The sequence below is a fragment of the Pongo abelii genome, chromosome 2 (genome assembly GCF_028885655.2).
Source record: "Pongo abelii isolate AG06213 chromosome 2, NHGRI_mPonAbe1-v2.0_pri, whole genome shotgun sequence".
Classification (NCBI taxonomy): Eukaryota; Metazoa; Chordata; class Mammalia; order Primates; family Hominidae; genus Pongo; species Pongo abelii.
This window is the reverse complement of record NC_085928.1, coordinates 116,127,949-116,141,741: the sequence shown is the minus strand read 5'-3', so window position 1 is coordinate 116,141,741 and position 13,793 is coordinate 116,127,949. Positions and strand designations below refer to the sequence as shown.

Sequence of the window (13,793 nt, the reverse complement as noted above, 5' to 3'; positions counted from 1 at the left end):
AGAAGGGTGAGGGTAAGGGTCCAGGTGGGAGCACTGGGGACTGACCTGTTCCTGAGACCACCTGAGTGGAAGATCTGGGTGTCTGAGCAGGCTGTGTCTGCTCACTTTCCTATGTGGTTAACATAGGAGGGCTACCAGGCACATGATTGGCATGGAGTCAGTGTTTTCTTTGGAAATGTATAGGACTGGGCATTTGTGTCCCCAGCTGTGGCCCTTCAGCCAGAGCCTCTGTCACAGGAACCCAGGTTCATTCCTGGCTCCACAGTTGCTGAAGCCAGCACTTGTTGCTGCCTGAGAAATAGCCCCACACCCTGGCTAGTGATTTTCATCTTGTGATAAGGAAACAATCAGCTCCCGTTAAACCAAAGCACCTTTTTAATCTTAGAAATTAACATGTGGTTTATTATTTAATGATTTGAGGTTCCAGATTATTCTGCAGCATTAGCCATTAATGTAGGCTTTGGGTGGAGGGGTGAAAACTCTCCCTAAATTCTGTGTGTGAAACGAAGTTGGCCTGACAGAGGACAGGAGGTGATAACATTCTCTCCACAGTTCCAAAGGCCCATGATTCTCATGTGGAAGTACAGACCCTCAGGGTGGCATTGAAGATCCATCATCTATTTCTCTGGCTAGTGCTCAGGGTCTGTGGCTTCTGAGGAGCCAGCTTTCCTGAAGCCCTGAGAGTGTCCTGGTTAGTTCTGAGGCCACACATCCACTTCCGTTGTGACCAGAAGTAAATGCCAAGGAAATAGAGGAAGGAAATCAGGGCACACATTCCCCAACATGTGGATTCCGGATGAAAACGCAGCTTCCCTAAGCCCTTTCTCATAGGGCTTTTGGTTTTTGTCTCTTTTGAAATTGGCAGTTTTATGGCCCATCAGAAACTGTAGAGAATGAATGCTCTCCCGAGGAGTCCGCTCATGGTATTCCAGCTGCTCCTATCTGAGATGCACCATCTCCACCATTACTTGGGCCTTTTGTTCAAAGTTTCCACTTCCCTCTTCAATTTTTTTTCATGCTGTGTGTGTGTCAGAAGCATTCAGTAGCGTAGGGTATGTGGAAGGGAGGCACCTCTCACTGTTTCTTTCCTTTACAGAGAATTTCTTTGGTCAGTAGCTTTGCTGCTTCCCTGTTCCTTGGCTCTTACTCCCCTATTGACTACAGCGATGGTGAGCCTCCGGGTATGGGGTGGGTGCCTGGGCAGCGTGCATGTGGCATGTAGGTATGCAGGCAGTGGGAGCCCCATCTACCCCAAGTGGGTGCCAGTCTTATAGCCCTGTCATCTATTGCCAGGAAGGAAGTGTATTCATTATCTTTTACCACATAACAAATGACCCCAACACTTAGCAGCTGAAGACCACCATGTTTATTTTCTCACCTAGTGTCTGAGAGTCAGGAATGTGGGGGCAGCTTAGCTGGGAGGTGCTGGTTCAGGATCTCCCACAAGGTGGCAGTCAAGCTGGCAGCCGGGGCTGCAGTCATCTGAAGGGTCGACTGGGGCTACAGGATCCATTTCCAGGATCATGCACATGACTACAGGCAAGAGGCCTCAGTTCCTCACATGTGGGCCTCTTTATGGGGCTATTAGTGACACTGCAGATAGGGAGGGAGGAGACAGAGGCCAAGCAGAAGCTGAGGAGTCTTTTATACCCTAATCTTGAAGTGCCATGCCATCACTTTTGTCTCATCTTACTGGTCACACACTAGGTACAGTTGACCCAGTATAATGTTGGGGGGAACCTCACAAGGGGTGAACACCAGGAGGTGGGGATCAGTAGGGGCGATCATGGAGCCTGGCTCCTGCAAGGAGCTATTAAAGTTTTTGTTTCACATTTGGTGAACTCATGAGATTTGTGAGCTTCTAGAATCAAAACCCAAAAAAAAAAATAAATTGCAGTTAATGCCAGTGAGGAGGGAAAGCTGGGAGGAGGTTGCTACAGGAACTCTTGGATGAGCCTAAGAGTGAGAAGAGTGTGGACAGAATGGGGATAGAGAATGCAGGGCAGGAGCCCAGAGCCGTGGACGTGGCTTCAGAATGGAGCCTGGGATGCTCTGAGCCTCATGGGAGTTCATGGAAGTTTTTGAGGGCTGTTGTATGCCAGGCTTTATTCTGGTTTCAGGAGAGAGAGTGACTAAGGAGTGCTGTTAAGCTTCCCTCACAATCTGGAGGAGGCAACAGGGTTCCCTACAGCTAGCTCCATAGAACTCAGACAGGCAGAATAGTCAACTTGGAGTAGCCTGCATGTCCACCCGTTCTGCACACCTGCCACAGGGCTGATAACTGCAGCAGCTATTCCAGGGGGCATTCCAGAGGTTTATGTTCCTCAGCCACAGGTGGGCCCTCCACTCTGCCCCCTTCACTCACCTGAGATGTCACCTCCTCATTTCACCTGGGCAGGTGACACCATCAGCATCCCAGCCCACCTCTGTCTGCCTCCACCTTGGCCCAGTGGAGGAGGAGGTCTCTCCACCCATGCTCTGGGTTACCTGTCCTTTCCCATCCTCAGGGAAGCCTTGGGAGAAGGAGGATGTTTTAGGAAAGAGCTAGTAGGTTGATCTCAGTGACCAGGAGGAAGTTTAGAGGACTCTAAGACCTTTCCTTGAAAAGTTAGATGAGATTGAGAAATCCCTGGGGGCTGACCTGGAAACCTAAGGGACACGGAGAGTGGTTCCTGGTCAGTGTGTTGCTGCTAGTTCCAGGCCCCCTGGGAGGTCTTTGAGCAGCAGATTTCCAAGCTAACTGTAGTGTTTGAGTTGATGAGGAATATTTGGAGGAGGTGTGGTGCCATGTGTTTCCAAGGGCCCCTCTTGTCTGTGGTTCTCTGGTTCCAGAACAACACAAGCATATATACCTTCCATGAAGAAAGAGCTCCAGGTACAAGTTGCGGCAAGAGAATTATCTGCTCTTTGTGCATTTTCACAAAAGGTCCATTTTCAAGATTGTCTGTTGTTTGTTTCCTTCCTTCCTCAGGTTCTGGAATGAATTTGTTGCAGATACAGGATAAAGTCTGGTCCCAGGCTTGCCTTGGTGCCTGTGCACCTCATTTAGAGGAGAAGCTTGGCCCACCAGTACCATCATGCTCAGTTGTGGTAGGTCTCCTTTCTGGTGATGTGGCTCATTTAAGAGCTGGCAGCTACCAGGGAAGCACTGTAGCACACACACACACACACACACACTGCACCCTCCCTTATTTGTTCACTCACCCACAGGCATACACATGCAGGGTCTTCAGTTTAGCCTAAGATGTAAGTCAGTGTCTGGATCAGTGCCTTGCACATAGTAGGTGCTCAGGTACATGCCTTAGGGTCGGCGGGACTTTGGAAAATTCCACTAGAAATTTATTAGAATAGGGATAAAAATGGCAGGTGATTGCATAGCTAAAGAAAAAATGTACAGAGTGCTGAAATTCTAGGGACTACTGATGAAGCTTGAAGGAGGCAGCCTTGGGGAAAATAGAAGGAAATACCAGTGGGGCTGGCACAGCACAGGCCCTGGCACTGGACAGCCTGGGACTGAATTCTGGTTCTACCAGCTTTGTGACTTTGTGTCTCAGTTTCCTCATCTGGAACAAGGGGAATGATGCTATTCATCTTACAGGGCTGTTGTGCAAATTAGATGAGTTAATACTTTTAAAGCACTTAAAAAATAGTGCCTGGTCCCACGGGTAATGGGAAAAATATTTACCCATCACAGCAGCCCCACCCATTTGCAGTGGACACTGGCTGTGAATGTCCTGGGGTGTCCTACTTGGCCAGCCCTGTTCTCCATTGTCCTGTGGGGACAGTGGAGTAGAGAGAGAGAGAAAAAGATCTGGGTCCTGCCACTGGGGCCCTTTGGTGGGAAATGCTTACCACAGAGCCAGAACAACCAGAATGAACTCTGGGTGGGACAGAGTGTTGGTGTGAAGAAGGGACAAGGGCACCCTGAGGCCTGGAGGGAGTCGTGTAACTGGGAGTCTTAGGCCATGTGGAGGAGGGGCTGCTGTGAGGACTTCGCATTGGGAGTCTCAGCCACAGAATCACTTTTGTTTTCTTTTCAGAGACAGAGTCTCACCTTGTCACCCAAGTTGGAGTGCAGTGGCGTGATCATAGCTACTGCAGCCACCAACTCCTGGGCTCAAGTGATCCTCCTGCCTCAGCTTCCTGAGTAGCTGGGACCACAGGCTTGCTCCACCATGCACAGCTAATTTTTTTTTTTTTTTTTTTTTGAGACAGAGTCTCGGTTTTGTCACCCAGGCTGGAGTGCAGTGGTGCAATCTTGGCTCACTGCAAGCTCCGCCTCCCAGGTTCACGCCATTCTCCTGCCTCAGCCTCCCGAGTAGCTGAGACTACAGGTGCCCGCCACCACGCCCTACTAATGTTTTTGTATTTTTAGTAGAGACGGGGTTTCACCGTGTTAGCCAGGATGGTCTCGATCTCCTGACCCCGTGATCTGCCCGGCTCGGCCTTCCAAAGTGCTGGGATTACAGGCGTGAACCACCGTGCCCGGCCTAATTTTTTTTTGTTTTGGTAGTGACAGGGTCTCTACCAAATGTGATGTTGCTTAGATTGGGCAATTCTGCCTCAGTCTCCCAAAGTGCTGGAATTACAGGTGTGAACACTGTGCTCGGCCGTTTTTCTTGTATGATTCACACTGACATGCTGAAAACAGCCTCTGCCACCATGAGGCAGAATGTCAAAGCCAAACCATCAGCATCCAAAGTATGCCATGGCCATAAGGCCAGTGCACGGAGCTGAAGGAAGAGCCATGTGGCCCTGTGGAAGCTGACAGCGCAGCTTTCTGACCCCGCTTTCTGACACGGGTCAGAAAGGCAGAGAAAGGGCAGACAGAAAACAGCCAAGCCACCGGGACTGGTAATCCACACATGGCTTTTAGTTGGATGTGAAATTCAGAGCAGGCTTTGTTTGCCTTATGCGAGAACACATGCCTCCAAGAAGGAGCCTGTAAAGACAAGCAGCTTGAGGATCGGGAAAGAACTGACTCTGAAAAGGCATTTTCATTTGTCACATAGGTGTCACGTGTGGGGGAACCACGCGAGACCCATGCTTTTCGTCTTCTCTCTTTTTGCAGCTGGTGCTCAGATAGCCCTCCCTGCACACTGTCTTTTTTGGATTACTTTCCTTAGAACATTGCTCTCTGCACGTTCACGTCCAATTATTGTTAATCCAGTCGCTGGGGTGATAGAGCGAGTGTGCGAGGCATTATCTGCTCCCATGAGTTTGCTTACTGGTGTCCTGTTACCTTTTTTTTTTTTTTTTTAATGCTATATCCAGAATTTGGAGCTTATAAAGCAAGCACAAGTTAGGGGTTGGTTTGTTCTCTCTACCTTAAATCTCAAGATCAGCAGTTTTTGAAATGACCTCATGCTTGTGGTTTCCAAACTTGCACTGGACTTCTCTGACGATTTGTGAACAGGAGGGACGTGCCCAGTTTGTGACAGGGAGTGATGTGACTCCAGGCTCTGCAAAAGATTCCTTCAGCTCTGGTGACCTGGAGCCTGTAGCATTTTCGTGGCCTGAAGGGTGGGTGGCTGTGCCGGGCAGGCGGGATTTACCTCAACAGAGCTCCTTTGCTTTATCCCCGTCCCTCAGGGAGCCATTTCTTCCTACTATGTCCAGCGCTACGGATTTCCTCCAGGATGCAAAGTGGTGGCCTTCACTGGGGACAACCCAGGTGAGTATCTCGGGGAGTTTCACTCTCCAATGAACCTGACTGGGTCCATGCTGGATGTTTGAGAATTCCAGTCCAGCCTCTTGGTGAAGCCTTCTGTGGTCATTCCTCACCACTCCCACCCTGTGATCTGACTCCTTGTACCTGCCCCATCTTAGCTCCGACTCTGCCCTCAGGAGCTGGTCAGTCTGCTCTCTCTGGATGAAAACTGCCCAGTGATTATGGAAGGCAGTCATGTCCACCCCATCCCTAACCTGTCTTTTCTGTTCCAAGATGAATAGCTCAATTCCTCCAACCCTTCCTCTAGTACGTGGTTTTAAGTCTCTGCCCTGTCATCTGATCTGCAGCAATGACTTGTTTCTCATCCAGACACCTCATCTCCTTCCCTAGCCTCTTCTCTTCCTCCTCCTCTCCTCTGGGTAGTCCTGAAGCCACTCCTGGAGGGGCCCTCGGATCTCTGAAGGAAGGCCAGGTGGGCTACACTGAATAACACCCTAACTACTACCCCTCAGCCCCACCCCCACCCCAGGAAAAGTAAGTCTTTTTCTAATGATCCACCAGATTAGGGTTACGTTTAACACTAACTAGAAAGGTTAATTTTAACCTTAATTAGAAAGATTAATTTCTTTCCTTTCAATCTTCTTTCTGTGCTCATAAATAAGCATTGTTTCTTTTAATCAACCTGGGCAGTATCTTTCTCATTTTAACAGTTGTCTAGAGCTCAATTGTCCCAGCATTTATTTCACTGGTCCCTGATGGATGGAGGGTGGTGTTGTTTCAGTGTCTGGGCAGTGCAAACGATGTTGAGATGCACATTCAGTCTCGTCTCTTTGTTGTTATAGGATAAATTCTCAAAGGTGGGATTCCTAGATCCAAGGCTTCTGACACACACACTGCTGATTGAACCTCAGTGGCACCTGTTCCTCACTCCCATTTCACATTTATTCACATGTTCATTCACTCAGCATTTAGTGAGTGCCTATTATGTGCCAGGCCTTCCTTCAGCACTGGGGCCCTTCAGCAATCAAGGCAGATAAAGATTGCTGTTATAAGCCAGGTGTGGTAGTGTGCACCTGTAGTCTTAGCTACTTGGGAGGCTGAGGTGGGAGGATTGCATGATCCCGGAGTTCGAGGCTGCAGTGAGCTATGATCATGCCACTGCACTCCAGCCTGGGTGACAGAGTGAGACCCCACCTATATATCTCTTAAAAACAAAAAAAAAAGACTGCTGTTGTGGGCTTTGTGTTTAAGGCAGGGCACAGAGAGTGAACATAACCTCACCCCCTTCTTTTCCTTTACTGCCTTTGTCTTTCTCTGCTGTATATCATTGGTGTCTTGTCTTGGCCTCCTTGATTCTCTGCACTCTCGGGAGTGCCTGACAGTGGAGGGATGTTTGGACCCCTTCAGGGAAGAGACTTCACAGCTCAAATCAGAGACCCTGCTAACAGAGACTCCACCCCCTGACCCCTATGACTTCTCCTCTTAGGGCCTCCTGAGCGCTCAGCTCTCCCTGCTCCTGCCTCCACCCTAGGGTGTGGGCGGGGGTTGGAGGTGGGGGCTGTGCGCCTGCCTGGAGAGCCCTGTGGTTTGCTTTGTGGTTCCCACGTGGCTGCCAGCTAACCAGAAGCTCCCCTCCCATTCTCAGCGTCGCTGGCAGGCATGAGACTGGAGGAAGGTGACATTGCGGTAAGGCGACTTCCCACACCCATAGGCTCTTTCTGTTTCCACACTCATACCCACACTCTGATAAGTAGCAGAGATGCTGCTGGGACCCATATCCCAGGGTCTGGGTCCCAGCAGCATCTCTGCTACTTATCAGAGTGTCTGCCGGTTCTGAAAGACAGTGGAGGGAGGGGATGGGGGCGTACATCTTTTTCAGAAAGTCATTGTTCTTTGCTAGATGGGCAGGACCCCTGCCTGCTTCACAGTGGCCAGTCTTAGTGCATGCAGTGGCAGAGAGTCAGATGTGGGGCCAAAGGGCTCTGAGCAGCCCAGATGAATAATGAAGACATAACCCAGGCATTCCTACTTCTAGTGGGAAAGTCATGTGGGGAACCAGCCATCACCCAAACCATTATTTAGATGCAGTTGTGGGAAATCAGCACAGAAGATCCATGAGATCTGCATCTGGGGAGCTAACTCCTGGCTCATCTGGTGTGGGAGGGTCAGAAGTGGCTCTTAGAAAGTGGCCTTGGATCTGAGGTCTGCAGCATGAGTGAAATGACAGGGTTAAGGTGGGTGGAGTATAGCGTGTCACTGGCAGAGGGCGGCGTGTGTGGGCAAAGCCCAAGGTGCCCCACCTCTGCCTATCTCTCCCCAGGTCAGCCTGGGCACCAGTGACACCCTGTTTCTCTGGCTCCAAGAGCCCATGCCTGCCCTGGAAGGCCACATCTTCTGCAACCCGGTTGACTCCCAGCACTACATGGCACTCCTGTGGTGAGCCTAGGTGTTGGTTGGCACCATTCCCGGGTGAGGAGGTGTGGGCAGATCTGGCACCATCTTGAGGACCCCAAGTCATTCCACTAAGCTCTGGAATGACCCCCTCCACTTTTCCAGGCTCTGCTGGGCAACTGAGACCCCCAAGGACTCACCGGCTCTTGCTGACAGCAGAGCTGGGTGGGGAATAACCCAAGACCCTGTGTCCTTCAAGCCCAGGTTCAAATTCTATCCTCACCGCCTATATCCTGTGTGACCTTGGGCAAACTCTGTAGTGTGGCATGTCTGAGCCACACTTTCCTCATGAGATGGGGAGGGTAAGAGCATTTACCTCACATTGTTACCGTGACCTGTCTGGCATGTGGTGGACCTTCAGCAAATGGCGGGAAGGACATCCTGCCTCCCGACAGCTCTCATGGAAGGGACGTGCCCTGTGCTCTGACCTCAGGCCTTTGGAGACCTGTCCAAAGCTCCCGAGGGAAATGGTTTCTGAGCTCCTAAGCCCTAAGAACCATTGGAGAATGTGGCTAGTTAATCTAGCCCTCCCTGCCTCATTGTGCCCATGGTAGAATGTGCAGAAGCCTGAGCTCCTTGTCTCTCCCTGGAGCTCCTCTGTGTCAGCCTCCTGTGTAAACAGCCCAAGACGAGGGCATTTCCGGCACCTCCCAGGGACGTTCAGGGGCCTGAATCTGAGGAAGAGCCTCCGATACCTAAGTTTCAGAGCCTGCTGTGCACTGACTAGGGGTTGTGGTCCAGCCTGACCTGCAGTTCCTCTGCCTGGGTCTCTTCAGTGAAACTCATGGGTCCGGTCAGCAAGCACCGGCTCCCTCCCTCAGAGCTATGCCCTCTTCTGCAGCTTTAAAAATGGCTCCCTCATGAGAGAGAAGATCCGCGACGAGTCCGCGTCCCGTTCCTGGAGCGATTTCTCTAAGGCACTGCAGTCCACAGAGATGGGCAACGGCGGAAACCTGGGTAGGCCAGTTGGTGATGCCCAGGCCCGTGAAGGGTCAGCAGCTGCCAGCTGGAGGGGCAGGGCCTGGGGCCCCATGAGCTGGGGGAGAGGAGGGCCGTGGAGAAGTCCAGGGGAGTCCTGTCTGTCTGCACTTCTATTCCACACATCCTACAAGCTGATGTGGAACCCTGTGTTCTGAGCGAGGGTGGAGCTGTAAGGCTGTCCTTGGCTTCTGCTCTGAGCAGAACATCAGGCCATAGCTATGTCTTCTGTTCCCACCAAGCCCCTGGTGACAGCATCAGAGAGGGCAGCCTGTACCCTGGTGCATCCCCGTTCACAGCCCTCTGCCCCAGGCACAAGGGAAAGTGCCCAGTGTCTGGGCAGGCCTGAGCAGGGAGGGGCTGTGCCTCCCTTGGTCAAACCTGTGTTGGTATTTTAGGATTGGCTGGGCAGCTGCTTCCTATTCCAGGCTGCCAAGTGAGAGCAGGAAGAGTTGTCTTTGAGAAAAGCTAGCTCAGAGCTCCCTGGTTCCCTTCTATCCCGTTGGAGAGAAGGAACTGAGAATATTCACAGGTCTCATCTGGGGGATGAAAGAGAGCCGGGGGACCCAGGGATATGGGGTCATTTTGTCCTGTTCTAAGTCTGTTGAGAAGCTGATCTTTTGTTTTTTGACTAACGACGGCTGATCTCTTCCTGGTTTTATTTCAGGTTTTTATTTTGATGTAATGGAGATCACCCCTGAAATTATTGGACGTCATAGGTTTAACACAGAAAACCACAAGGTATATGTGCTGTTGGTGTTGGAGTTACATTGGCTCCATTTGTGAGTGTAAAATTTAACAATTGCCTATCAAATTATGTTACTTGCTGTTGGTATTGGAGTTACATTGGCTCCATTTGTGAGTGTAAAATTTAACAATTGCCTATCAAATTATGTTACTTTTAGGGACTTCATTCATTCACTCATCCATTGATATCATACACACTTGTGGTGTGCCAGGGTGCATTCTAGATCCTGGGGAATCTGCAGGACCTAAGACAGACGCGGTCCTTTCCCTCAGGGAGGAATGCAGAAAACCTGAGAGTTCTCTTCCTATTTAACAAATGCTAACACTATCATTGGGTATCACAGAGCTTATTTCCTTGATGAGTTTTATCCTATACCTATCAAGAACCCATGGATCCTGAGATCATGAATTTCCTCCTGGTTGAAAGAGCTGCTGAGCCCAGGAAGTACTAACTTCTATTGAGCCTATTTGGTGCCAGGCATTGTGCGCATGGTTTTCTATACCTTCCTAATTTACTTTTCTTTTTTTTTTTTAATTTTTTGAGATGGAGTCTCGCTCTGTTGCCCAGGCTTGAGTGCAGCGGGACGATCTCGGCTCACTGCAACCCCCACCTCGTGGGTTCAAACGATCCTCCTGCCTCAGCCTCCTGAGTAGCTGGGATTACAGACGCAAGCCACCACGCCTGGCTTATTTTCGTATTTTTAGTAGACAGGGGTTTCTCCATGTTGGCCAGGCTGGTCTCGAACTCCTGACCTCAAGTGATACGCCCTCTCCCAAAATGCTGGGATTACAGGTGTGAGCCACCATGCCCAGCTATCATTTACTTTTCAAAGCAATAGGCACTATTGTTCCTCTTTCTAGATGGAGAGGTTGAGACTCAGAGGCTCAGGCTAAATAATCTGCCCAGAGTCACAAGGTCATAGATGGTGGAGGGGGCTCAAACCCATTCCTCTGTGGCTCTGAAGCTGCTGTTTTCTTTCTCCTCCACAACGTGACCTTTCTCGGGAAGGATTTAGTTGGTTCTTGCTGCTCAAAATTGACATTGCTGCTAGAGAGTCACTGGAGAGTCATCACCACATTTTGGGTTGTACCTGAGAGATGTTTCTGACCCCAGTAAATGGGGGGTTTATGTAAGACACTCTGTCTGGAAACTGTAACTGTCAGAGTTCGCGCTGGATTCAGTGGCAGATGATGGCACTACATGTTGGATTATGAATGGAAAGCTTTGTATAAAGTAGGAAGTTCATCTCAGTCTTCTGATGGAGGATCAGTTTGGTTTCTTTTGTTAGTGAGAAGCTATGCCTGTTCTCTTTCATGCATATCAATCCTAGATTTGTCAAGGAGAAAGTAGTGTTCTTCATTCATTCATTCATCCAGCAGATATGTATGATTGGTACCAGGCACCGGGGACACAAAGGAGAACAAAACATCGGTGGCCCTTGCTCTCCAGAGCCTGCTGTCTAGGAGGAAGAGGGACAGTAGACGACTGAATGAGCACGTACATGAATGCAGCAGGTGCTAAGGCTAGGAGGCAGAAGAACAGAGTGCCGCAAAGGAAAGCAGCTGGTGGGCGGGTTGGAGACTTACCCTGGGTGGGGTGATCAGGCCTGGGCCTCTCTGAGAAGGTGGCCTGTAGGTTGAGACCTGAAAGCACTCAGGATCTCACCATGGAAAGAGTAGGATAGACTTTCAGGCAGAGGGAGCAGCTTGGGAACTAGAAGAAGGTCAGTAAGGTTAGAGTGTAGCTGTTTATGAGGGGGATGGCGGCAGGTTCTAGCATTGGTCTCAGGTGCCAGAGCAGCAGGAGTGAGCCTGGGGTTGATGCCCATCAGCACTAGCTTGAAGGACATGCCACAGGGGTGGGATCTCAGCGTAAGCTCGTGGCTCTCACTTATCTAGTATGTACTGCATTTTCCAGGCTCTGTTGTCTAATCTGATCATTGCAACAACTCTAAAAAACAGGCGCCACTATTACCTCCATTTTGTTAAGAAAAAGAATGATAGCAAGACTAATGTAACTTATTGAAGATTGCAGAGCTGAATGGTAGACAGAACTTGAACTCTCAGCTGCCTGAGACTAAGTTCTGTAATGTCTCTTGACTCTTCGAAGTGACATGCATGTGAGGCTGTGAGCTTGTGTGCTTGAGTAGTATGTTTGTGTGAGTGTGTGTGACAGGCAAAGATAGTGGTTAAAGAGCCCAGCTATGAGTTTCAAATCTGGGCTGTTGTTTAAAAAGATCACACACAGACACATGCACACACACATGAATGGACAATGAGAGTTCCTTACTCTGTGCCCACCTTTTCCTGGAAACAGGTGGCAGCATTCCCTGGGGATGTGGAGGTTCGAGCTCTGATTGAAGGACAATTCATGGCCAAGAGGATTCACGCAGAAGGTCTGGGCTATCGAGTCAGTAAGTGAGCCACTGGCATGTGTCCCGGGGTGGGGGCTCAGGGCCAGCTCACACCCGGGAGCCAGGGCTAGTGGGGCAATATCTACTAAAGTTTTCTTACAGGGGGACTTGTGCAGGAGGGAGGTGGAGCCTGACCTCAGGGATGGGGTGAGAAAGTGTCAATTGGCACGTGTAGGCAAGCATAGAATAGCAGATTGGTTGTTCCCGCTTCTCAGCTGTGTCCAAATAGCCTGACCTTTTGGCCAGGACCTGTAAGACTTGGGAATGGTCTTTCTGAAGACCAAGCTGCAGATGAGCTCCAAGCTGCAGAAGAGCTGTCCTGAGCTCTGGACTGCAAAGACATAGGCAGTGCAAGGTCTGGGAACATGAGTGGATCTTGGCCTTCTATCCTTGCCAGGTCCCATTGCCTGTGGGACACTGTCTGGGTCTTTCAGCTTGGACAGGGAAGAAGGGGATGTAATACCACTGTCAAAACTCAGAAGACTGATGTCTTAGTTCATTTTCTGTTGCCTATAACAGAATATCTGTTCCTGGGTAATTTATAAGGAAAAGGAATTTATTTCTTCTAATTATGGAGACTGAGAAGTCCAAGGTTGAGGGGCCATATCTGATGAGGGCCTCCTTGCTAGTAGGGCTCTCTGCAGAGTCCTGAGGAGGTAGGGGGCATCACATGGTGAGAGAGCTGAGTGTGCTGGCTCAGGTCTCCCTTCCTCTTCTCAGAAGGCCACCAGTCCCGTTCCCACGATAACCCATTAATCCATTAACCTGTTAATCTGTTAACCCATGAATAGATTAATCCACTCATAAAGCCCTCATGACCCAATCTCCTTAAAGTTCCCATTTTTCAATATGTCCCATCTTGAATATGTCCCACCTTAAAAGTCCCATCTTTCAATATGTCATTGATAAAGCAACATGGAGATAAAACTTCAACATGAGTTTTGGAGGGGACACATATTCATACCTTAGCAACTGGCATGGAGAGGGCAGACCCAGGGCTGGGGGAGGCAAAAGGAGGAGAAAGGGATTTCTGAGAACTTGATCTGTAGAATAATCAGCTTTAGGGTGTCAGTGAGTTCCCCTTACAGGTGGCGTTGGAATGGTCTAAGGGTCTGTAAAGAGGTTGGACTGGCTGCCTATAGAGTCCAGGTTTCTAAGATGTATTTGTCTCTCTGGGTTATAGCTGTTGTCACTAGAGAAGATAGTGAAACTGCTTTGCTTGAGGGCCTTCCTGTGATACTTTATGGACAATCCAAGTTCTATGTAATATATATTTTATACCTTTGAATCAACTGAGTAAAAGGATACTATAAAAATACCCATTAGGGAAACCTCTTGGAAAACCTGTTAGACAGCATCTGCTAAAGCTGAATATACGCCTACCCAGCAATCTCATTTCTAAGTAAAGGTACAACAGGAATTTGTGCATGTGTTTACTAAAGATGTACAGGAGAACATTCATTGCAGCATTATGCTGAATAGCCCCACAGTGGAAGTGGCCCAGTGCCCATTAACAGTAGACAGGAAAAATG

General features: G+C 49.6%; 1 protein-coding gene across 6 annotated transcripts in view; it reads left to right on the top strand.

Moving 5' to 3' along the window:
• XYLB (xylulokinase) overlaps positions 1–13,793 on the top strand; it is a 77,623-nt gene that overhangs the window by 21,447 nt on the left and 42,383 nt on the right. For all 6 annotated transcript variants that reach the window (XR_010139100.1, XR_010139099.1, XM_054550336.2 and 3 more), the window contains 8 exon segments: positions 1,097–1,169; positions 2,972–3,090; positions 5,593–5,674; positions 7,317–7,357; positions 7,992–8,107; positions 8,964–9,079; positions 9,768–9,841; positions 12,165–12,261. Coding sequence is in view for 4 of the 6 variants with exons in the window: in XM_054550336.2 (XP_054406311.2) it covers positions 1,097–1,169; positions 2,972–3,090; positions 5,593–5,674; positions 7,317–7,357; positions 7,992–8,107; positions 8,964–9,079; positions 9,768–9,841; positions 12,165–12,261 (718 nt within the window). In the remaining 2 variants the exon portion in view is untranslated.